At 39.3% G+C, this 26,149-nt stretch overlaps 2 protein-coding genes across 4 annotated transcripts in view; both read right to left on the reverse strand.

Annotated features, from left to right (window-relative positions):
* Window positions 1-1,353: 1,353 nt before the first annotated feature.
* Window positions 1,354-23,230, reverse strand: ERP27 (endoplasmic reticulum protein 27). 3 transcript variants are annotated; one of them, XM_017528512.1, is made up of 7 exons: window positions 22,052-23,230; window positions 21,166-21,266; window positions 18,027-18,164; window positions 8,342-8,458; window positions 4,503-4,628; window positions 2,810-3,007; window positions 1,354-2,082 (listed from the first exon to the last, which is right to left on the reverse strand). In XM_017528512.1, exons 1-7 carry the CDS (start codon window positions 22,143-22,145, stop codon window positions 2,035-2,037), a joined length of 822 nt encoding a protein of 273 aa, XP_017384001.1. In that variant the 5' UTR covers window positions 22,146-23,230; the 3' UTR covers window positions 1,354-2,034. The 3 variants fall into 3 exon arrangements, with proteins under 3 accessions (XP_017384001.1, XP_017383996.1, XP_037594297.1); XM_017528507.1 differs by having other exon boundaries at window positions 1,354-3,007; XM_037738369.1 differs by lacking the exon at window positions 4,503-4,628 and having other exon boundaries at window positions 1,354-3,007.
* A 2,102-nt stretch (window positions 23,231-25,332) lies between these two features.
* ARHGDIB (Rho GDP dissociation inhibitor beta) overlaps window positions 25,333-26,149 on the reverse strand; it is a 19,823-nt gene continuing 19,006 nt past the window's right edge. The window contains exon 6 of the mRNA XM_017528520.2: window positions 25,333-26,034. Within this exon, the coding sequence (XP_017384009.1) occupies window positions 25,835-26,034 (200 nt within the window). The 3' untranslated portion in view covers window positions 25,333-25,834. The remainder of the gene's footprint in view (window positions 26,035-26,149) is intronic.

A 26,149-nucleotide genomic window follows, 5' to 3' on the forward strand; every position in this document is an offset into this window, starting at 1 on the left:
TCTATAATTTTGGGGCATATACCCAGTAATGGGATTGCTGGGTCAAATGGTATTTCTGTTTCTAGATCCTTGAGGAATCACCACACTGTCTTCCACAATGATTGAACTAATTTATGCTCCCACCAACAGTGTAAAAGCATTCCTATTTCTCCACATCATCTCCAGCATCTGTTGTCTCCAGATTTTTAAATGATCATCATTGTAATTCGTGTGAGATGGTATCTCAATGTGGTTTTTGAGGGGAACACTTCAAGAAAAATAATTCAAAAATTAGCACAATGTTGAACAAAATGTAGCTCATGGGTCCTACTACAGTTTGGGTTCCTACTGTTTTAAGTAAGAAAGTGAAGAATTTGGGAAAGAGTGGGGAGAGAGAAACAATGAAGTAAATCGAATGATTTAGAAATAGAAACCAAATGATGAGAGTCAGATTGTGAGTATTAGGGAAAGATGGCTAGATAAAGGGCTTCAGTGCAGCCAACAAAGGATTAAAGGCCCTGTTGGAAGAGGGCATCTGAAAGCTGTTAAGAATTTCCACAAAGGTTGGGCAAGATGAAATAACTTGCATGGCCAGAGGACCTCAGCTGGATATCAGGAAGAATTTGCTGACAGTAAATGTCAAGTGTTCTCATTTACAGGATCAAAAGGAGCCTTCTGGGATGTGCCTATCTTAGGAATATTTTTTCAGCCTCAAGCGAGAGGCTGTTTGGATTGCAGCCCTGGGATGGACTGGGTGACCTCCACAGAATCCCTCAGTCTCGTTGCTGAAGGGCACGCCTTATACTGGGGCTTTCACAGTGTGGTTGCCAGCAGCTGATTCTCGCCCAGGGGCTGTGGAGTTTTCCCCACAGAAAGAAACAACTGAGCCTTTCACTCCCTGTTCCTCACTTGGACAAGTCCTTAGGTACATCTGTGGTTTTTCAGCTCTTCAGCACTTGGGCACTTTCCTCCTGAGCCAAGGGCCTCCTGGGAACAATGCAGCATCTGTGTGTTGACAGTAACAGCCTGTGGGCCAGAGACACTCAGCCAAGCTCTCCTTCCACCCCATGAGAGCTGGGTCACACACCCTACCTGCAATAATCCAAGTCTTAGCCTCAGCACACCCCCTGCCAGTGCCCTGCTTCTCCTATCCGTTCCCCAACCTTTTACCTAATTTGCTTCCTAGTTTCGTTGCCACTTCGTTGCTCCTCATCAGGAGCATCTCTACTTTCCACCCATCCCACCTACAGAGTGAACAATAACATGTTAGTGGCTTATGGCCCGACACTAAACAGTGGGCACTGCAGAGTGAGGAACACGCTGCTTAGTTGGGCAGCTGGGTATTTACAAAAGGTTTGGCCTGCAAAGAGATGTCAGGCTTTTCCTATAACATGATTGCCTTTTATTTATTATGCAGGTTGTTGATTTACACGGGGAGTTGGCGATGCTAACCAAGCATGGAGTTTTCACATGGTCTACTTCTGCTGGGTTTGGAGACTTGGAGACAGCCTTCAACTTCTGGGAAAAAGGCAATTTCAGAAAGGCGTTTAAAACCATCCTTTGGTTTTTGGTCCTGAGTTGGAGATGGACATGTTGCTTATGAAAGAAGGTAGAGTTTCAACCCTTAGGTAACCTTAAAAGAGCAGGAACTATGTTGTGTGTAAGTCACGTGAGTATAGAAACTTAATATTAAATGACAAATCAGAACAATCCTTCTCTAGGAATGTCTCTCCATAGAGATAGCACAGTGAGTCTCTTAAAGCCTTGATCTAATGGTGTTATAGATGGGCTCACACAGTGTGAATGCACAATAGGAAATTGGGTAGGAGGTGAGGATAGGACATTTAAAAGAAAGAAGAAGAGAAAATGAGATTTTGAGAAAGAAAATGAAGCACTCTCTCTCTCTCTCTGTGTATGTGTGTGTGCGTGTGATTGTGTGTGTGTGTATGGTTTGCAGGCTTGGTGATCCTGTTGTTTAGTGTCTCTGAGATTTGAGTTGGGCCTTTTTACTTTGCATAAAGCAGACACTTGGTCGTATGCAGTACCAGGGAGAAGTCAGAGTTCCACCTTTGGAGGCTTTTCATCTGCTTCATGATTTTCTTTCTGGAAAACATCATAATGACATTTAGATTTGGAGTTCACTCTGGGATTAGTAAACTCAGCTGTTTGATTACTCCTGGAAGTCCTAAATCCATCTTTAATTTTTTTCTCATGAACTCTTTTATATGAAGTTTGATTTGTTGCCCATTAATACTTTAAACTAAATGCTGAAGTACAAAATTCAACCTCTGAATATGCAAGGCCTTTCCAAAAATGCTTTTCTGGTTCTAGTCTCATGACTGTACCCTAACAAGCATCTTGATCTGGCCACCATATCCTCATAGACTTTTGCTTTTAATCAAATCCAGTAGGGCACAAATAATTATTTTTTTAACTTTAATTATTTTGCTTTTATTGTTTTTAATTGATCCATAATAATTACATTTTTATGGAGTACAGAGTGATATTTCTACACATATACACAATGTATAATGACCAAATCAGAATAATTAGGATATCCGTCACCTCAAACATTTATCATTTCTTTGTGTTGGAAATATTTAAAATCTACTCTTCCAGCTATTTGAAAATATATAATAAATTTTTCTTAATTCCAGCCACCCTGTAGTACTATAGAACACTAGACATTCCTCCTATCTAGCTGCACATGGTATCCATTAACCAACATTTGGCCCTCCCCACTCTCTGAGCCCAAAGGATTCTTCTTCAACAGGAAATAAAAGGGATGTAGAAAGAAAACAACTTGCTTTACCTGCAGTCTCACACTTACCAACAATTTTCCTCTTAGAAATCCATCACAAAAGTTTTGGACATGCTCTATGGAAACTTCTACTATGGGCAGTGTATCCCACTCATCATCCACAGTCCGGTAAATTGCCAATGCTGGCAGCTGAGATTCCTTTAGCTTGAAAAATGATATCACCTTCCCATTTTCTTTCATACCACTGTCCACCAGAATAAAGAGAATCTGCAGTTGGAGAAATTTAAAAGAAAAAGTCCTACCTGAGGTCCTGGGGATAAAGAGATACCTTGTAATTGTTGCGGCTTACACTGATTGAATTTATGGTCTGCACCATGCAATTTAAATCTTGAGCTAAAATAAATTTTTGCAGCCAAAGCAAAGAACAAAATTACGTCTTTTGTGGGAACACGAATGGAGCTGGAGGCTATGATCCTTAGCAAACTAATGCAGGAAGAGCAAACCAAATTCCACCTGTTCCCACTTATAAGTGGGAGCTAAATGATGAGAACTCAGGAACACAAAGAAGGAAACAACAGACACTGGGGTCTACTTGGGGGTGGAGGGTGGCAGGAGGGAGAGGAGCAGAAAAGATCACAATTAGTGCTGGGCTTTATACATGGATGATGAAATAAATAATGCGTACAACAAAGCCCTGTGACACAGTTCACCTATATCACAAGGCTTCACATGTACCCCTGAACTTAAAAGTTAAATAAATGAATTTCCTATTATTTTGTGCTGCTTTGGTGTTTTATCCCTTTGACCAGATTGATTTAATTTTAAGAACATAGAATTGGAGAATATTTTAGCGACTAAGAAAGGAAGTATGCCTAATGGTTAGGAGCAGAGAACAAGTTTTAAATTCTGTCCCTGGTACTCTCCAGCTGCATGAGTTTGGGCACATTACTCAGCCTCTCCAAGGTTCAGTTTTCTCATTGGCAAAATGGGCTTTTGGTGGGGGAAATTAAATGAGGTAAAGCATTAATACGTTTATTTAGTTTTTGGCATATAGTAAGGGCTTGATAAATGTAAACTATTTTATATTATTCAATCAAAGCTTCAACCCTAAGTAGAAATCTTTATAATATTCTGATCAGATGACTGTCTACTTTCAGTAAGACTAAATATTTCCAGTGTTAGAGAACCAACCATTAGAAAGGCAGCGTATTTTGTTACCAGTTTTCATCATTAGAACAGTCATTAGTTAGGCATAGTAGCCTTGCAGCAGTTGAAGTTTTACGATTTAAGTGATATCAAGCAGAACTTCACAAAAGAGAAGAGGGGAAGAAAGAAATACTCATTGAATATTGAGTAGCCACTGGTACTTGATAGGTGTTTTATATGAGAAATAAGCCCTGAGGTCTAAATCTCTAAGAAATTATGGGAAGGATTAAACAAATTGTGACTTACAGGTGATTTTGTTTTCAGTCTCTTTGGATCTCTATTTTCTCTCTACCAATCAATGCAGAAAAAGACCCAGACTTAATCACTACAGGAAGTGTAATCATTATAGTAATTACTATCATTAGATATGCCTTTAATATGATAAAATGCCACATCTTTAATTTCAAATAATGTGATTTATTGTGGCCTACTTCTTGCTTTGCTATTTCCTAATCATAGCTGTTTTCCTTATTTATCTCTGCTTCCTAGCCCTATCTCCCTTTTCCTAGTGTCCTGGTGGTGTGTATGCAATAGGATATTCCCATTCTTGCCTTACCTTCCCCTGGAAGAGCTTGGCTGCCTTCTGGTATCTCTGCATGTTCTCTTCATGCTCTGGAGAGGCCTTGTTCATTATCAGGAGAAGATGAATCTGAATTACGCTGTTGAATAGCCCAATTGCAGTCTGGCAAGTCGAAATGTGTTATAGTAGAGTGAAAGAGAGAGGAAGAATGCCTTAGTGTCTGTGAAGGAGTGAAAAGGTAGACTGAAACATAAGTGAGAGCTGGCCACTGGTAACGCAAATAGAACTAGCTTCCAAGATGCCTCTCAGTAAGTCTCACCATCTTGTTTTCATGCAACTGTGTAGATCCTTCCTTCTCACACTGAATGGGGCTGAACTGAGTAACTGAGACAATGTTGCAGAAATGATGGAGTGTGACTTCCAAGGGGAAGTCTTAAAAGATAGTAGGTCTCTGATCTCTCTCTCACATCTCTCACTCTGAGAAATACCAGCCCCAATGCGGGGCACTTAAGCAGTCCTCTGAGGAGAAACCCATGGCAAGGAACTAAGGCCTTCTTCTAACAGCCAGCACTGACTAACCAGTCTTTTGGAGAAGCCATCTAGGAAGCAGATCCCCAGCTCTATTGGAGCCTTCAGATGACTGCAGCCCTGATCAATGACCACAACCTCCCCAGAGACCCCAAACCAGAAGCACCTAGCCCTAGCCACCCCACATTGGATGACCTGCAGAAACTGCATGACAGTATCAATGTTTCTTGTATTTGAAACTCCTAAGATTTGGAGTAATCTGTTGTGTAGCAATAGACAACAAATATACTATGTAACATATTAGTCACTTTGTTTCAGCCTCTCTTCTTGTTCAAGACTAGTCAGAGATACTTAAAATGTAGCCTTTGAGTACTATTAGTACTTCATAGTTACTGAGTGTTTATTATGCGGAAGGCACTGTCCTTGACTTTTAACATATAAAAAGTAATATAATCTGCAAGGTCCCAGTCTTTCAAATGAGGAAATTGAGGCACAGGTAGACTGAGTAATTCTCCCAAAGTCAAATAAATGGCAGACTGGGATTCATACCAGGTGGTCTAGCTCCAGAGTCCATGCTCTTGACCACCAAGATGGACTGCCTCGTGCACAGTGGATAGCAAAACCCCATATAAACCAATTTAATCCCAAATGTTGTTAAACCAGTGTGCCAAAGGTTAGCAGAAGGCGAGCTCTTCAGGAGATCAGAAGCATTGACCTTGTTTTGCTGATTAGAGAAGGTGATTTCCCATGAAGCTATCAATGATTTAGAGGAGTGGAATAGCCACCAGTCAGAGTGAGGAGAGGAAAAAGCAGAATCCATGGCACTGGTTCCCTTCATTTCACTGTCCTAAAATAATGCTGCAAGTCTACTTTAAACCAATCTTATTTCTTTTCACCTCCCCTAAATGCAGAAAGCATTGCTACAAAACTAGTGTGTACACAGGAAGAGAGAACATGGTGGGTTAACCAACCTTTGGGCAGAGTCTTAGGAGGATGGCGAAGGGAGCAGCTAGGAAGAATTCTTCCTGAAGCTACACACTTTTGTAGAGGTTCCGCAGCTCTTTTGGCGCTGGTGGTGGTGGTGGTGGGGGGAGGTTGGGGGGTAATATGTAGGCAAGGAGGGCACAATGGGCCCTTTCCTAAAGATTTCTCCATGGAGTTTAAAATCAAGTTTTAGATTTTACGTTTGGGAGATTGGATGATACATGATTTACTCTTGTTTTACGAAATCCTGCTACTTAAATTTAGAGCATTCATTTGCTATTCTACAGATAAGATGGAGGATAATTCTTGGGAAGAGTAAAGAAATAAAAGCTAAGATGTCAAAAGGTACAGTTATCTTAGCAGAAGGGATTGGCCATAGCAGAATGGATTAGTTTAATCCTAACAGACACAGCCTGATTATTTCACCTCGATGCCAAGTACTGAGTATGTGTATTAAAAGTGCATGGCGGGTCAAGTACATGGCTGGGATTTTTCTGCCCAGTTGCTACTGGTGCAAACCTTTGCACTAGAAGCGGATGAGGAATAGCTAGAGTAGAACTGACAGTTCTCCAAATGAGAAAAATATTACTTTCAGAAAATAAAGTAGCAATAAAAATTGAACTTGCTTCTTTAAAGACATTCTTACTGATTTTTTACTTGATATAATCTGCCTTCACTAATCACATGGAACTTTAAAAAGATATGTCATTGCTCTGCAAATTGACTGAGAGACAGATCAGGCATAAGACACCAGGAACGTCAGTTTCTGCCCTTCCCTGAGCCAGCTTGCAAAATGCCAGGACACGGGGGCCATAGCCCAGGGACAATAAAATCATCTTTTCTGGCCCCACATGCAGAAGAATGCCTTTTTGATGATTACTGCCAACACCCCAGAGGCATATGTGTTTGGGGTCTTAGCAGAAGTAGAAACAGTCACCAACTCCACAGAGATAAAGATGGTGTTAGAGGTGCACCAGAATTTAGTCAACAAGAAAAGGGGTGTTTTCTGTTGAAGGCAGTGTAGGGCAATAGACAAACCAGAGGATTCAGTCACAGGGACCAGTCATGAAAAGGCAAGGACAACTACATAGAGTGTCTTTGAAGCTCAAATTACTAGCCATAAGGCTTTGAGGAAGTTACTTAAATTTTCTGAACTCCCGTTTCCTCTACTGTAACATGGAAGTAGGCAATATGTGCTAATGCATCGCAGTTGCTTTTACTTTCTTAAATTATGCCTTTTCTATTTACTCATTATGTGACCCTGAATGATGTCATCACTTGGATCTTGAATGTTCTCCTCTATAAAATGGACACAATACTTTCCTCTCTTCTACNAAAAAAAAAAAAAAAAAAAAAAAAGAAAAAAAATCAATGTGAGAATTAAATGAGGAAATGAGAATGAAAGGGCTTTTTAAGTTCTCAAAAATCATACCATGCATGTAAAGTACTGTCATTGGAGAATAGAAGGCACAGCATTTTGAGACGATGTAGATCACTAGAAATTAATACTCTGTAAGATTCTATAACCCATGTCAGGGAAAATAAAGAACAGGACACATAAGATAATTCTATAGACTATGCTGTAGTCTATAGAGAGAGTCAGAAGGCCAGATGGTGATCAGGAGAGCGGGGACATCGCCTTTACCCAGATTGCATGCAGCATGCAACACCAGAGGAAGACACGCTAAGAGAGAAGGCTGGGGCGTGGCGAGGGTGTAGGGATGTGTTAGTCAAAGCATGGTTTGCAGCTGCTGCCAGACCAGGAAATGTTCGTCACTGGTCCACAAGTAACAGAAAATGAAATGGGTGTTTGGAAACAATTATAGAAACTTTACATTGCTGTGACATCCAAACATATGATCACTGGGCTTCATTTAACATTTTTTTGTTTGTCTTTCACTTACTTTTATTTTATTTTAGGCACACACCTCCATACCTGGCTGATTTAAATTTTTTTTTTTTTGTAGAGACAAGGTCTGGCTATGTTGCCCAGGCTGTTCTCAATCTCCTGGGCTCAAGCGATCCTCAGGCCTTGGCCTCCCCCAGTGCTGGCATTACAGCTGTGAGCCACTGCACCTGGCCTTGAGTCAGTCAACTTAACTTTGCATTCTGGTTCTCTTTCTTACTAGCAGTGTGATAGTTCATTTAACTTTTCTCTGTTTCTTTAACAGGGACAAGTCCAATCTTAAAAAGGTGCAGTAAGGATAGTAACATAAACAATATAGTAGGTGTTCAATTAATGGCAGTTCCTGACATTATTGGTTGAAGAATCGGAATTCTGGGAGGAAGAGACATCTGTGTGAAGACCGGTACCTTCCCTGACTCAGGCTCCAAAGGGGCGGGGGACAGGAAATATTGTTTACCACAGGATTGTACTCTGTCACCATGTGGAGGCTGTTGATCTCAATGAAATTGCTCAATTTGGTGGCATCAATGCCTGCAATGTCTTCGTCCTCTAAATTCAGTTGTTCATTATCCACCTGGGTAACACAAAAAAGGATAAAGTCACTATTCCATCTTTTTTTCATGTATTGATAAATGTTTTTAGACCCCCCATGTGACAGGCACTGATTAAAGCTTTAAGGACAGAAAGATAAGTAAGAAGGGTTCCCTGTCCCGGGGAAAAAACTGTTTTGTAGGATCCGAAAAAGTGAAGAGAAATGTCCCACATGGTGTGGCAGGTGTCATCACAGAAGAATCACAGGCCCACTAAGGAAGAGAAGAAAAGCTTCAGGAAAGAAGGCACTCCTGAAAAGTGGCTAAAAGCATTCTAAGTCACAGGACGAGATAGCAGGTTGGCACAAGATACAGGTCTTAAAGACCTTGCTGATAGAACAGGTTGTAGTAAAGAAGCTGGCCGAAACCACGACGGCGATGAGCAAGACATCTGGTAGTCCTCAGAGTTACACTCCCACCAGCCCCATGACAGTTTACAACAGCCATGGCAATGTCGGGAAGTTACCCTACATAGTCTGAAAAGCAGAGGCATGAATAATCCACCCCTTAGTGCATATAATTAAGAAATAATCACAAAAATGGACAACTAGCAGCCCTTGGGGCTGCTCTGTCTATGGAGTAGCTAGTCTTTCATTTCTTTACTTTCTTGATAAACTTGCTTTCACTTTATTCTGTGGACTCACCCTGGATTCTTTCTTTTGTAAGATCCAAGAACCCTCTCTTGGGATCTGGATCAGGACCCCTTTTTACTAACATTTTTCTGGAGCCCATGGAGGAAACTATAGTGAGGAACCCCCCAACCCCGACCCAAAGACTACCTTTGGGTAAGTGGTTGGTGGTAGGTTCTGATTACATCATGATTTAAGGACCATTCCACATTTTTATGTTTCTGAAATATCGAATCCTATTATTTGGCCAGTTTTAAATTGGTAAGTAGAAAAAATGCATTGAAATCATTACATTTCCTCCTTAGAAGATGATAAATGCATTTATAAATTTGATATGTAGAATTTTTATCATGCAGTTCAAAATGTTTCCTAATTTTTTGTTTTTATTTCCTCTCTAAACTATTAGTTATTTAGAAGTGTATTTCTTAATTTTAAATTGTAAGATTTCCTGGTTATATTCTTATTGATTTCTAGTTTTATTTTATATATTCATTTTTATTACTCATGTCTTTAAAATTAAGTATATTTTAGAGTTTTTGAATACAGTATTCTATATATATCCGTTAGGTCACTTGGTTAATTTCATAGTTGAAATTTTCTATATCTTCCTTATTTTTTTAACCAGCTTATCTTATTTAAAAGAGTGTTAAAATTTTCTATTATGTTTTGGCTTTAACCATCTTTTCATTCAATTCTGTCAGTCTGTGCTTATATAAGTATCAGGACATGTATTTGATAAATGCAAATTTAGAACTGTTAGATTTGTTTGACAAATTGAAACTGTCATAAATATGATATGTTATTCTTTATCTCTAAGAATGCTTATTGCCTAAAAGTCTACTTTGTTTGGTATTAATATATTCATATCAGCTTTCTTTTGGAAGGGTTTTTGTGGTATATATCCATTCTGTGTTTTACTTGTGTCACTTGTAAAAGGCACATAGTTGTATTTTTCAATCCAGCGTGATAATCTTTGTCTTTTAATTGGGTTATTTCCATTAAATGAAATTACTGATGTATTTAATTTTTAAAATTTCCATTGGTTCTACGTGTTTCAAATTCTATTTTTCTTTAATTCTGGCCCACCTTTGAATGGACTGAGTATATTATTTCTTCTTTCCCTTTTTTGGCTTAGAAGTTACATAGGCTTTAATCATTTCCTTAGGGATTACCAGAATACATTATACAGCATGCATTTTTTCACTTCTCAGAACCTAATATTAATTGGCAATTTCACCTTTTTCTTGGACAATGCAGACGTTAGAATATTCAAATACAGTTTAGCTCTTTCAAATTCCATTTTCTGGCTAGACATTCAAGACTTACACATGATCTGTATCATGTGTTTTAATTCCAAAGCTCACAGAATATTACTATTTTTGTTATATTGTGAATATACACTTACATTTATGCACATGTTTACATTTTAGCTTCTCTTTATTCCTGTATTTTTTAGCTTCTATGTGGGTTTTCTTTCCTCTGCTTAAAGAAGACCTTTTAATATTTTCTTTAGTGTGAGTTGGGTGTGTTGAGTGACAAATTCTCCCAGTTTGGCTATTTAATATATATTTATTCCCCCTTTATTTTGGAAGGCTGTTTTTGCTGGGGGTAGAATCCTAAATTTGGCAGATATTTTCTTTCAGTATTTGAGAGATATAATGCTTTGTATTCTGCATTCCGCTGTTGCTATTGAGAAGTTAGCTGTGAGCCTTATGATTTTCCCTTTGAGATTATTTTGATGATAATCTCTCTTTTCTCTGACTTCTTTTAACATGTTATATTTTGTTAAGTTTTAGATTAGTATGGCATGGCTAAGAGTGGCTTGTACATATTCCACATGTATATATATTTGCATGTGTAGGTATATGTGTGTATATTTGCATGGGTGTGTGTATATGTGTGTGTGTGTATATGTGTGTGTGTGTGTGTGTGTGTGTATATATATATATATATATATATAATCACTCTAATCCAATTTCAGGGGCTGAAATGATTTGCATCTGTGCTGCAGCCCTCAAGAGGGCTTATGTACTATGATTCATCCCTGTTTTTAGGTACAGCTCTGTAGGATTCAAAGGGGATGTGAAAGGTCTTGCACAAGATTCACCTCTGACTTCCCCTTGTGAGGCCTGGACGCCAACATTTAATTTTCTAACTCCTGAGGATCTCAAAATACGAATTTATTTCTTAGCTTCTTGGCCGCCTCTAGAACTGACCAAAGCCCTCTAGACAAAAAGAAGCCCTCAACGCAACGTTCATATTTTTGGGTTTTCATCTTCCTCTAAATCTTGACCCAGACGTTTTCCGTTTTCTACTAGCTCTCTAATGCCTTCAGTCACACACACACACACACACACACACACACTTTAACTTTTAAAAATAGTCTTTGGTGGAAAGGATTGTCTACCTACATGATCCATTATCCCAGAATCGTATTTCAGAACAACCTTTCCACCACACTCAGATTATATTGAAAGATAGGACTTCATTCTTCCAATCATTGTTCTCAGTTTTCTGTTTCCTTTCCCCAATCTACTCATGCCCATAAAGACACAAAGATAATGTCTCCACCATCCATAGATAGATCCATGCCTTGAGCTGAGATTGCGCCACTGCACTCCAGCCTGGGTGACAGGATGAGATTCTGTCTCCAAAAAAAAAAAAAAAGAGGAAGATAGATCCATGCCTATAGATGAAAATGTTTAGTGCCAGCTCCTGAACAATTTTGTCCATTTCCTAAAATAGTTTGCATCCTTTTGAGATCGTTGGGCCACCTACCCTTGGACATCTCCCTACCCTGTTCCCCTCCATGTGCTATTTGTATGGGTCCTGCCCAATCAGATATTGCCTATCATCAGAATCACCCTTTTGTCCCCAAGATATTTTCTCCTAGTCTACCCAGTAACATCAGAAGCAAATCTCACTTTAGTTAACGTAAGAGGGAATTCGGGCAAAGGGAAATTAAAGTCACTAAACAGCAAGAATCCAAGTTTGCTTTATTGTCATCCTGGTGATGATTCCTTTTTCCTCTTTTGTTCAAGAGGGTCTCCCATTGGGGTAATGAAAAACAGTAAGAACCCTGGAGATGTGCAATGCACCCCATGGTTAATTTTAATTCTGGTTAGATCCAGTCATTCTCTTATGATCCATTTGTTTAATAATTATTCGTTGAGTGCCTGCTATATCCACAAAGGCACAAGCTGCAGCCATTTATCCAGATGGCAATTTAAGCACTCTTTATCTTGGGACTGCTTTACACAGCTTAAATTTATGAAATAAATAAATGCCGAGGTATAGAAAAGTCTGTAGTTCTAAAAAAGAATTTTGAAACAAGTCAAAACCACAGGATAAAAATGTGAACACCTTGTGTATTCTTAATTGTTTAAAAATTCATGAAGTTTCTAGTAGAAAGCTTGGGGAAAAAAACAAAACATGAAAGCAAGACAAAAGGTCTGAGGTGGATCCTTGCCCACCCCCTACCACCTCCTTCCCCTTCTCCTGCCTATGTCAGAAAGAATGAGTAGAGAAATAAAATCAGCACAGGAAAAACTGATATTTATTTGCAGGTCCTCTGGATCCTTAATGCTGCTGCTGGCCTGTGTTTCCAGCCGGCATGTTTCCTTCATACTTAGGCTTTGCTATTGCAACCGCCAAAATCATCATCATTATCACCACAATCAGGACTCTTTTTATATTTGATGTGTCTAAGTGCTTCCTGATTATTTTTCTAGGAACTCCTAGGCCTGGCGCCTGTGCCTCAGCTGACATCGCTGTGCAGGGACCAAGAGTTCCCACTCTCCACTCTTTTCCCGGCAGTCCCTCATACTTCCCAGAACAGGGAGAACAGGAAACGCCAGTCACTCCAGGTGTTTCTGGACTTGAGGAATGTACGAGATTGGAGGCAGAGGATGCTAAGTGGCGATAACATTCTCTAAGAAGCAACAGAGCTTTAATAAAAGCCACCCTCTCTCCAGTTCGTTGTACTTCTTTTAACAAAACGTGCCCGATCTTTCATTTATCTTAAATGAATAAACTCTGGAACATTCATGTTTAGGGTTTCTGGAAGCAACGTTTGAACAGAAAATCTCCCTCTGTAAAGTGAATTATTTGCATAATGCGCTGGAAAGAAAATCCAACCCTGGAACCAAAACTTTCAAAAATATCTTTTTTCAGTTTTTTGAAAAGAATTTTACTTAAGATATCATATTTTTATTCCAGAGAAAAGCGGCACCAGAAGAAAAATAGAAATAGTAAACTGGAAAAATTGCTACCTTAAAATATAATTTTGAGTTTTCTCAAGCATATTTGAAGTAGATTATTTTGTTATAAGCACTCTATCATACCAAGAGATTTAATTCCTTATTTTCTGTTCATTAGTATTTTAGCAATATTTATTTGAATTCGCATGGATTTTTCTAACAACCCAGATTTTTATAAAATGTATTAAAAATTGTTTTAGTTTACACCACAGTTATAGCATTAAATATCTTTGGTGGCACTGAGAAATCATTGGTTAAACAATTGTCCTCATGTCCTCGGTTTGTTTTTGTATGTTGCTCAGCTTATCATATATTTATAAATATATACTTTAGAGAAAATGTTTCATTATGGATACAGGAAGGGGAACATCACACACCGGGGCCTGTCGGGAGGTGAGGGGCTAGGGGAGGGAGATCGTCAGGACAAATAGCAAATGCATGTGGGGCTTAAAACCTAGATGACGGGTTTTTAAAACCTAGATGATGGGTTCCTAGATGGATAGGTGCAGCAAACCAGCATGGCACATGTATTCCTGTGTAACAAACCTTCATGTTCTGCATATGTATCCCAGAACTTAAAGTAAAATAAAAAATAAAAGAAAATAAATGTTTTGTAATCTGATATATCTTCTTGCATTTCTTATCAGTTTATTCTCATGTACTAGTTTCTTCTGCTTCTCTTTGTCTGGTGAGGTGTATTTCTTATAATAGCCATCCAGTAAATAACCATAAAAGGAATAAAAGATGACTGCACTGTGTTTTCACTTCTTTCCCATTAGGTCAAAGTTAGGTCAATTATGTTTCCTAAAATAGTTGTGACTGAAAAAATCCAAAGCAGGGTAAACATTCAAATAATATTTCAAGTTCCATTTTAGGACAGACTCATAGTTTATTTAACCTGGGAATTACCTCTCTGCTAGGGCAACAGTAAGGGTCCTATTGAAAAATTTGAGAGTTTCTCTGCTGTTACAATCAGAAAACACAGGCTGTGCCCTCAAACAGCAAGGTTGTTATATGCAACTTATTATATTTTCATGAATTTTACCTAAATTCTTCCTGATTACTTTTACATAGTTGGCCTGAAGTATTTTTGGAGAATGATGTGTTGCATAAATGCAGCATTGGCTGGCCTTTCATTACTCCAACATTTCAAGCATCAAGTAATATCAATTTCTTGTTGTTTTTTTCACTTAATCATTATTTCAGCTTATTTTTAAATAAGTTCTTAAAATGGAAAATTTTGTAAATTCAGAAACTAATGTTTAGATTAAATCTTGATAAGTAATTCTGCAGTTTGATTAAGGAATGCTGGGGGGATAGAGAAATAGTTTAAGAGAAAATAGTTAAAAGAAAAAATATAGGCTTTGGAATGAGGGACAATAGATAGAATCCAGTGTAAACACGAAGTTTTTCTTCAGGGTCAAGTGCTTTGGAAAGCCACTATAGTATAGTAAAAAGGGTATGATTTTTAATCCGCAATGCTTGGTATGAATCAGATATCTGTTATTTCATAGTTGTGAGATTTTGGGCAACTAAGCCAATCTCTCATGGAACTTTCCTTATTGCCAGAATAACAAAAAATACTTCGTCAGATTCCTGTGTGAATTAAATGGTCAAATATTGTAATAATGTTTATCATAGATTAGGTTCTAAAAACAAGCAAACCAAACCAACTCGATCTAAAAAGAAACAAGGTCCCAGAAAATTTTCAATACGTTCACATTTCCCAGTGTAAAATAGAATAGTCTTGGGTGATGTTCTCTTTAAAAAAAAAAAAAAAAGTTAACCCAAACTCTTGAATGATGGTCCTATTAAAATATGCAGCAAACTTTGGAAAGTGTAAACTGTGAAAAAAAGTATTTATCTGAAAGCTGGCATGACAAAAGCTGAGCATCTTCCAGCCTTGCCAATGAAGCAGGGCAGGAACCAGTTTGTTTGTTTTCTGGTATGGCACATAAATAATCTTGCCCACAAAGGTCCCAAGAGTTCATTTAGAGTAGGTCTGTCGCTAGCAGTAAACAGAAAACAGATGTTAAAGAAGAGTGAAAAACGGAGAAGTCACCAATGAGGCTTTATAAGGAATACATTGTAAGCAAAGGCAATGCTCTCATTAGAGGATGTTAAGCCTGTAGAGATGCTGGAAGCAACAGCACTTGTTTTTCTTCCCCACATGTGTATCTTGGTAGTACTAAGCCTTTGAAATCAGGTCTTTATAAGACCTACAAACAAAAAACTGAGAAAGACGTACTTGTGGAGTGCAGCTTATTAGAATTTTTGTATTGAAGGATTTCTACCAGTGGTTCAATGGCAACATGGAAGGCATTTGCCTAATCTTCCATATATTCCTTACCAAAGGTTTTCACAGAAGAACTTGATATAATCCTATTTCACACTGGTGAGAATGCAAACCAGCAACTACCGTGCAGGTGGGAAACAGGTTGCTGAAGGGAGCTTGCAAAACCTCAGACATACTTTTGTAGGTGAGTTCAGTTCCGCAAGCACCTTCCCAGTGCCTTCAACGTGCCAGAGGTGTATGATAGCCCTTTGGAATACAAAGATGAATAAGTCATAGTTCTCAACCTTGAATAGGTCATAGCCTAAGCGGGTAATAGAGGATATATAAATATATATTTATATATATGTTATATATATATATTTATTAAATATATATATTTATATGTTATATATATATTATATATAAATATATGTTATGAACTATAAAGTGATAAAAATAGAGATAAGAAATTGGCCACGTGCAGTGGCTCACGCCTGTAATCCCAGCACTTTGGGAGGCTGAGGCGAGTGGATCACCTGAGATTAGGAGGTTGAGACCAGCCTGGCTAGCACGGTCAAACCCCGTTTCTACTAAAAATACAAAAAATTAGCTGGGCATGGTGGCACGTGCCTGTAATCGCAGCTACTCGGGAGGCAGGAGAATCACTTGAACCTGGGAGGGAGAGGTTGCAGTGAGCCGAGATTGCGCCGTTGCACTTCAGCTTGGGCAACAAGAGTGAAACTCTGTCTCAAAAAAAAAAAAAAAAAAAAAAAGGAAAGAAGGAAGGAAAGAAGGAGAAAGACGAAAGAAATTACATATAGAGGAATGCTTAAATGCTTAGGCCCATTTGGAGATTCCAAGGAGGCTTCCTGAAGAGTAACATTCCTGAACTGGTTCACTGGAGTATGAGGAGGAGTCATCCAGGTGAAGCTAGGTGAAAGGGGACCCTTGGGCGGTGGCATTCTAGGCAGAAGGAATGGTCTAGGTGAGATCATGAAATTGGATGACCATAATGTGTGTAGTTGGCTACTGAGAGGGTAAAGCCTAGGGTGGAAGCTGGATGGACAAAGGAATCGAGAAGCAGGCAGTGAGGTAGGTCAACAAAGCCTATTTGTAACATTAAAAGTCTCGTTTTTGATTTTGTAAGAAATGAGAACTATTGAAGCATTTTAAAGAGAGGAGTGCCATAGTCAAATTTCAATCTTAAATACATCAACTACATTCTAGAAGCTGTATATAAAGTAGTAAAAGGAGATCGGTTAAGAAGCTATTGAAATTGCTTATGCCGATGATGCTAAGAACCTAAATACAGAATGAGGTAGAAGGAGTGGAGGATAATATAGATTCAAAATAGAAGATACAACTGGCAAAAATGAAATACCAAATGAGCATAGTCATTTAATAAAACAATATCTTAGATGGAGGAATATGATTAGCAGGTGCAGACAGTAAATTCAGTTTTGAACATTTTAAGAGTATAGTGCTTATGAGGGTATAAAAATGCTCATATCCAGGAAAGGTTTGAAACATCAGAGAAGTCTAGACTAGAGATAAAATATTCTAAATGCGCAGCAAGCACATAATAGTGAAATATGCAAAATAATTGTATTTCTTATGTAGAACGTATTCACTCATTCATTGATTCATTCATACATTCATTCTCAACAAATACTTAGTGAGCACCTACTGCATGGCAAGCACCGTTCTGGGCTCTGTGGATACATGGAACAGAACGGTCTCTGCCTTTCAGAACATTGGCGTCTATGACCTAGATTAGAGAAAGTGTTGGGTCAGGCAGCATTGTGGATACAGGAAGAGAAGGTCTCAAGGAGACTATGAATGCCACAAGAGGGTCAGGAGAAGTCTGCTCTTTGTAGCACAGATACTTACATATTATGTTTACAATCCCTACCATTCTCTAAGATCTATGAGAGTGGAGAATATATTTAACATGTTTTTATTATCAGTATCTTACGTAGAGCACACAGGAAGTATTTAATAAAGAAATGTTTGAAGACCATAGATGAACTCCTCCAAATATTTAATATAAAAATTTTGGAGCTGAAAGTGACCTTACAGATGATAGAGTCTAACTCTTTTATTTTATAAAGGAAATAATTAGAGTTAAAAATGTAAAGTGACTGCCAAAAGTCATGTAGCTATTGAGCAACAAAACAGTACCACAAATTCCATTCCTGTCCTCTTTCCATTTCATTACAGTAACCTGTTTGGGAAAATTGAATTGAGTCATCATCCTTGTCAACAATGTCCCTGAATTTGGCATCATCATTAGTGTCAAAGACACAGAGTCCTTTCTAGTCTCACAAGTTTATGAGTGCACAACATAACGAAAATCTGGGAGAAAGCTCAAGCTACCCATCCAACTTACCAAGCGAAAGAGGCAGATGGTGTTCCCAGTGATATTGTAGTGGGTCAGAACCTCAGAATCAGTGCTGATTCCAAATGACACGCCTGGGAATTTTTGCACCATGCTACGGAGTATGGACACTGCTGGTATTTCTAAATCCTAAAAACAAGAGAGAAAATAATACCACCATGGTAATTTAGAAAGAGAGAGACAAAGGATAGGGAAAAGAAGTATGCCATGATGCTTACCAGGAATCATAGATTTGATTTACTGCTCAGTAACACATGATGATTTACCTCTAACAGTGTAGGTTTAATTGGCAGTGACATGTTTAATTTCCCAGGCTCTGTGAGTTAATAGGTAACCACGAAATTGTAGCTGAGCTTGAGACTCCTGTCAAGCCTTGTTATAGAGCTTGAAGTTTACTAGGAGCTGAGAGAGGCCTCAAAATCATAAAGGCCTGCCTAGTTTGGCTGCACTGTCATTGATATTCCTGAGAAGCAGCTGTTCTGGGAACAATTTGTTTAACAGTGAAACAGCAAACGAGCTAACATAACCAACTCTATTTTTGTTTAAGGGGTATTTACCCATTCCTGCATGTAGGTTAGAATAATTTTAGAGCACTAAGATAATATGCAAAAATAGCAGTTATATAGTTTTTAAAACGAATTCTGGGATTAAAGGAAAAGTATGTAAACAACTAACTATGTTGTGTTAAAGATTTATAGGTGCATTGTGGCCTGACCAAGGGCAAAGAAATTCCCAGCCTCCTGGGACCCTTGCTGGTGTCCAGATGCCTATGGTTGCTGGTTAGTGCTTGATCCCACCTTCCTCCTCTTCCCCCTGCCTTTAACATACAAAGAGCCTAAAACTGGTAGTAACTTAAGATGTACTTTATTTATTTATTTACTCATTTATTTTGGAACAGAGTCTCACTCTGTTGCCCAGGCTGGAGTGCAGTGGTGCAATTTCAGCTCACTGCAACCTCCACCTCCTGGATACTTGTACCTCAGCCTCCTGAGTAGCTGGGACTCCAGGTGTACACCACCATACTTGCCTAATTTATTCTGTATTTTTAGTAGACATGGAGTTTTGCCATGTTGCCCAGGCTGGCCTTGAACTCCTGAGCTCAGCCAATCTATCTGCCTCTGCATCCCAAAGTCCTAGAATTACAGGTGTCAGCCACTGTGCCTGGCCAAGATGTACCTTAGGATGCTAGTCCACTATCTTCTTGGTTAACTGGCTCTTCAAATAAACATGCTTTTCCTCCCACCGAATCTTGTCTCTTGAGTTTTGGCTTTGGTTACATTTGTGGAAGAAAGGGAAAAAATGCAAAAATATGAAATAGGTGCCATCAAAAGGCCCACAAAAAATAAAAAAATAAAAAAATTAAATAATTAAAATGAAAGCTTAGAAGTTTTAACAAAGGTTTATGCAGGCTATGTAAGGACCGTCCCTTTCTTGCCACTGTAGATAAGCCTGAGCTTTGCATATGAAGATGCTGTTCACGCATCCAACTCTGCAGCCCAGGCCTGTAGGAAGAGGCATAGAAGCCACTTCTGAGCAATGATTCCAAGCATTCTGTGGAGGGTGGCAATCATTTTCCCTGCTGTCATGGGACCTTTATCCACAGCCGCTCCAGGAAATTAACAGGAACAAACATGTTCTACCCTACAACTCCCCAGGCTGAAGGAGGAGATGTGCAAGGAGAAAAGAAGGTGGCTAGTTGATACGGTTTGGCTGTGTTCCTACCCAAAATCTCATCTTGAAATGTAGTCTCCATAATCCCCACATGCCAAGGGTGGGACCAGGTGGCAGTAATGAGATCACAGGGGCAGTTTCCTGCATGCTGTTCTCGTGGCAGTGAGTGAGTCTCACGAGATCCGAAGGTTTTATAAGCGTCTGGCGTTCCCCCTACTTGTGCGCATTCTCTCTCTCGCCATCCTGTGAAGAGGTTCCTTCTGCCATGATTCTAAGTTTCCTGAGGCCTTCCCAGCCATGCTGAACTGTGATGCCATTAAACCTCTTTCCTTTATAAATTCTCCAGTCTTGGGTATGTCTTTATGGCAGCATGAGAATGGACGAACATACTAGTCTTGCATCTGGGGTCAAGTACAGAGAGCTGGTATCTGCTCTTCTGAAATGGTGTGTGGAGTTCACTACAGGCCATGAACAATAGTTAATTGAGGCCTCCTCTCTTATTGTCCTCCTTCAAATGGAATTTCTCAAGGATCAAGTAGTGGCATCTGGCGGCTGTTTAAGTTATTGCGCACGTCTCCAGTTCCATGCTCTTGCCCCTTCCCCATCTTTCTGAGGGTGTTTTTGTCTACAGCTCAGATTTCTCATCCCTGAAAAATGTACTCCCTATCTTCCTCTCTCACTTGCATCTCATTGCAGTGATTTCCAGCTGTGTACACAGAATTAACAGGGTAATCGGGAGTTGGAATTGATGAACGGAAACAGACAAGAAGGTCTGCTGTGAAAGAGTAGGGCTTGATCAGCTGTGAGGATTGCCAGATGCTACCACCCCAGAGAAAGATGAAAATGCTGGAATAACGCAGTCTCATTTATGGATGCCTTTATTATCCAAGCAGCCAATCTGGAAGATGGAGGTTAACACCTTGAATATACAACATGCCATCCTTTTCTAACATCTCAGAGAAGGCAAAGAGAAAGAAGAATGAGAATCTACCTATTTGTGGAAAGGCTTTAAAGGGCTGTGCACTGACTAATGTCCAGGGGCTTCAGCATCCTATAAACAGTGTTGCTAGATGACATAAATTGGGTTCATTCTAGCCCCTGCCTATTCATAGGGTGCTATGAGAGTGCAGACCAAATACACTGAGTACAATGGTAGGGTTCCATGAAGGTATTCTTTCTGCAGACACTGACTTGAGCTTCAGAGCATCCATAGGTGAACAGATCCCGCCCACAGTCTCAGAACTCTTGAAGTAAGTATGAGAAACCTATAACTTAGAGACTGGGAATGTCTTGAAAGTAAGAGGTCCCAATGGACAAGATGAAAGCAAACTGTGTGGCTGTCTCCCTTTCCTCCCATTTCTAATGCAGTGTCATCTGCCAGCAGGTGGCTGCTGCGGCTCCCGTGAGGTAGAACATTTCTAGCTCTTGGAGGAATTGCAAGTAGGGTAGCTGAACTAACCTGAAAGAAGCCTATGACAGCCACCTCAGTAGCAGCAATAAATTCCATGGCAGCTGGGACATCTGCGAGCCATGTGGGTTCCTGGGCAGCACCAGGACCATCTAGAGAGAGAAGCAGAAGATGTCAGGGTACCGAAGCGAGAAGCAGCAGCTCTAAATAATGAGGGCATCTATACCTTTTATCTCTATACTAAGGCTGAGGAGAGAACAATTTCTAGGAGTACTGTTAGCATTCCAAGGCATAATATTTTTACTAACATATGGAAGGTGACCCTACTGTTGGTCTGTCTCTGAAGGATACAGCCAGATTTCCCTGCTCTCCACTAGACAAAATGATAGACTGGACAAGGAAAATGTGGCACATATATACCATGGAATACTATGCAGCCATAAAAAATGATGAGTTTGTGTCCTTCGTAGGGACATGGATGAATCTGGAAACCATAATTCTCAGCAAACTGACACAAGAACAGAAAATCAAATACCGCATGTTCTCACTCACAGGCGGGTGTTGAACAATGAGAACACATGGACTCAGGGAGGGGAACATCACACACTGGGGTCTGTTGGGGGGGCTAGGGGAGGGACAGTTGGGTGTGGGGAGGTTTAGGAGGGATAACATGGGAAGAAATATCAGATATAGTATGGGTGATGGGGGGATGGAGGCAGAAAACCACATTGCCATGTATGTACCTATGCAACAATCCTGCATGATCTGCACATGTACCCCAGAACCTAAAGTACAATTAAAAAAATGCATCTTATCCATGATTTCTTAGAAAGCTTTCTAGATGTGGAGCAAAAGTACCCAGAGAACCACCATACTACCTTACTTTCTCCTAAGAACATTTTCACACTATGGCCATCCAACTACATTTTTCTTTTACCTGAGGATTTCTCAACTTCTGCAGCAACTTCTGGGGCCAGCTCACACGTGAGGAGAAATAGGAGGAACATGAACCTGGGTGGCGGAGCTTCCATTGTGCCTTTCCTGCTTCTGCTCCAACTCTGGGCTTTGTGTTTGGAATGCTGACTCAGGCAGCCCACTTTGTAGCTGATTGGGTGTGGGGTTATTAGGGCTCTGGGAACTTTGCAGCTGGCTCCAAGGGAGCCTTCAACTTCTGAGATAAAAGACCAAGTTTAGTGACAGGGCCTAGAACATAACCAACCAGAAGAAAGTCAGGTCAGTTTATTTAAATAAAAAATGTAAATATTCTATACCAGGTATTGACCCTAGCATTAGGAGTAGAAAGATAATTATGATCTATCTGATCAGCCTCTGCCAGCTTAGATTGTCAGTGGGAGAGATAAGCAAGTAAAAAGACAATTTAAATATAAAATGGAAAATGATATAGAAAAATTCACAGGGTGCTATGACAGTACAGATGAAGGGTATTAGGGACAATGCTAGGGTTCAATGAAAGTGTTCTTCCTGCAGAGGATGCCAAGCAGAGTCCCGAGTAAATAAGTTTTTCCCAGGAAACAAAAGGTAAAAAGGGAGTTTTATGTAAAGAACCAAAGAACAGAGATGCAAATATAATGTGTGACAGAATTATTAGTAATTGAAATGATGAAAAGGGAGGAAATGATACATGAGGGCAGAAAGGCATGTTGGGAACAACTCACAGCAGGTCTTACGTGATACGCTAAGCGCAGAAGCTTCAACTTTATTCTGAAGGTGATGAGAACCACTGAAAAGTCTTAAGCAGAAGAAAGAGACAAAGTTTGATTTTGCCCACAAGTGTCTGAGGAAGTCCAAGATGAGATTTCCACAGGCATTGTGATATGTAGTCTTAAGATTAGGAGAATTTTCATGTGAAAATATTATAAAAGAAATAACTAGCCAGAGTAATTAGGCAAGAGAAAGACATAAAAGGCATCCAAATAAGAAAAGAAGAAGTCAAACTATGTCTCCTTGTTGACAGTATGATTGTATGCCTAGAAAGGTCTAAAGACTCTGCCAAAAGGCTACTAGAACTGATAAATAATTTTAGTAAGGTATCAGGAAAAAAAATAAATGTACAAAAATCAGTAGCATTTCTATATACCAATAATGCCCAGGCTGAGAGTCAAATCAAGAACTCAATTCCATTTACCATAGCCACAAATAAAATGAAATACCTAGGAATACAAATAACTAAGGAGGTAAAATTTCTACAAGGAGAACTACAAAACACTTCTGAAAGAAATCAATGGTGACATAAATGAAAAAACATTCCATGCTCATGGATAGGAAGAATCAATATCTTTAAAATGACCATACTGCACAAAGCAATTTACAGATTCAATGTTATTCCTATAAAACTACCAATGTTCTTCTTCACAGAATTAGAAAACGATTCTAAACTTTATAGGGAACCAAAAGAGTCTGATTAGTTAAAGCAATCTTAATCAAAAAGAGCAAAGCCAAAGGAGTCACATTACCCACTTCAAACTATGCTATAAGGCTATAGTAACCAAAACGGCATCATACTGGTACAAAAACAAACACATAGACCAATGGAATAGAATAGAGAACTCAGGAAATAAAGCCATATACCTACAACCATTTGACATTTGACAACGTTAACAAAACCAATCAATGAGGGAAAGGACTCCCTACTCAATAAACGGTGCCGTGATAGCTGGCTAGCCATATGTGCAGAATGAAACTGGACCCTTATCTTTCACCATATAAAAAAATTAACTCATGATGAATTAAAAATTTAAGACCTCAAATCATAAAAGTCCTAGAAGAAAACCTAGGAAATACTCTTTTTGACATCAATCTTGACAAACAGTTTTTGGTTAAGTCCTCGAAAACAATTGCAAAAAAAACACAAAAATTGACAAGTGGGACCTAATTAAAGAGTTTCTGCAGAGCAAAAGGAACTATTGATAAAGTACACAGACAATCTACAGAATGGGGAAAAAACATATGCAAACTATGCATCCAACAAAGGTCTAACATTCAGAATCCATAAGAAACCTAAACAAATAAAGAAGCAAAAAACAAATAACCCCATTAGAAAATGAGCAAAGAACATGAACAGGCACTTCTCAAAAGGAGACACACAAGAGGCCAACAAACATACAAAAAATGCTCAACATCACTAATTATCAGGTAAATGCAAATCAAAGCCACAACGAGATACAATCTCACACTAGTCAGAATGGCCATCATTTAAAAAATCAAAAACCAACAGACACTGGTGACAGTGTAAAGAAAAGGGAATACTTATATACTGTTCATGGGAATGTAACTTAGTTCAGCTACTGTGGAAAGCAACTCGAAATGAGGCCATCTATACCTTTTATCTCTATACTAAGGCCAAAAAGTACTCCAATTTCTAGGAGTACCATTAACATTCCAAGACATAATATTTTTACTAACATACAGAGAGAGACCAGTTTGGAGATTTCTCAAAAAACTTAAAACAGAGCTCCCAATTGATTCAGCAATCCTATTACTATATATGTATATAGTATATATATAGTATATATATATAGTATATATATAGTATATATATATATATATATCCAAAGGAAAGTAGCTCATTATACCAAAAAGACACATGCACATGTATACATGTATGTTCATTGTTGTGCCATTCACAGCAACAAAGAGATGGAATCAATGTAGGTGCCCATCAATGGTGGGTTGGATAAAAATATATGGTGCATATATACCATGATATACTATATGGTTATAATAAAAAAGTAAAATCATATTACTTGCAGCAACATAGACGAACCTAGAGGCCATGATCGTAAGCAAAACAGTGCAGAAACAGAAATCCTGAGCGCACATGGACATAAACATGGGAAACAGCAGATACGGTGGACTACCTGAGGGGCGAGGGAGTGAGGCATGGTTTGGAAACCTACCTATTTAGTACTAGGCTCACTACCTGGGTGCAATATACCCATGTAACAAACCTGCACACATACCTCCTATATCTAACATAAAAGTTGAAATGAAAAATAACCAAGTAAGTAAAATGTAGATTTTCCACTGTGTATTCCCAATGTTCATCGCCTATTGCAGTCTAATAGCGGGCCAATTTGTTCCCAATGATGTAAATATCTCCAGTGTGTTTTCCTCATCCCCATCCCCTCTAAGGGAACTCACGAATGTGAACCATCCAGTTAGCATATTTGTTCAAAGGAAGAAAGCAGGGAAATGAAGTCTCAGTCAGAACACACGCTGTTATTGTTTTATTCTTATTCTCTTGTGTTGTTTACAGTGTCTCCCACAAAAGAAGAACTCCATCTGGCAGGGGATGTGCTGAGGGACTCATTGGGCCAGCAACCACCAAAGAATCTAGGCATTAGCATGAACTACTGGAACCTGAGTCAAAGACCTATTTGTGATTGCCCATTTCCTGCCCTCTAGTTGCTCGAATGAAAATAAGAGACGGAAATATTAAATGATGGTGTATTGAGATGTCGAGGTGGAAGATCTGGCCCTGATGGAGGATCAGAGAGCAGGCAGGGTGAAAGCCTGGTTTTAAGACTCTGTGCTAGGGACCACTTTAAGAGACAGGGTGGGAAAAGATGCATCAATATGGGAATGTGGGCACCATTGGAGAGGGATCTAGCTGTGGACAGGGAGGAGGGACAGGGTGATGAACACGCCTGAGAGAATTCTTCCAGGTGGCAACGGTGGGGAAAGGGATGGGCAGATGCATTCAATCTGTCCAGTCTTTCTTAATCGACAGGTTCCACTCCCAGCTGAGGTGGTCATGCTTGTCATCGTCGGTGAAGAAGGACTTGTTGTGGTACGTGCCTCGGGCCAACATGCCCTTGGGAGCCTCCTCAACTGGAGTGAGGAACTCATACTCCTCCGGCCGAGGCCCATAGCTGCCAACCATAAATGTTGCTTTATCCACTAGGAAGCAAGAAGAGTACATTAGGGTAAGAGCATGATAGAGGAAAAACACACACTGCAAACTGGAGAATCTGGAGTACAGCCTACAGTGATTAAAGCCAAGAGCAATAGTTTG

The sequence above is a fragment of the Cebus imitator genome, unplaced genomic scaffold (assembly GCF_001604975.1).
Source record: "Cebus imitator isolate Cc_AM_T3 unplaced genomic scaffold, Cebus_imitator-1.0 Scaffold2, whole genome shotgun sequence".
Taxonomy (NCBI): Eukaryota; Metazoa; Chordata; class Mammalia; order Primates; family Cebidae; genus Cebus; species Cebus imitator.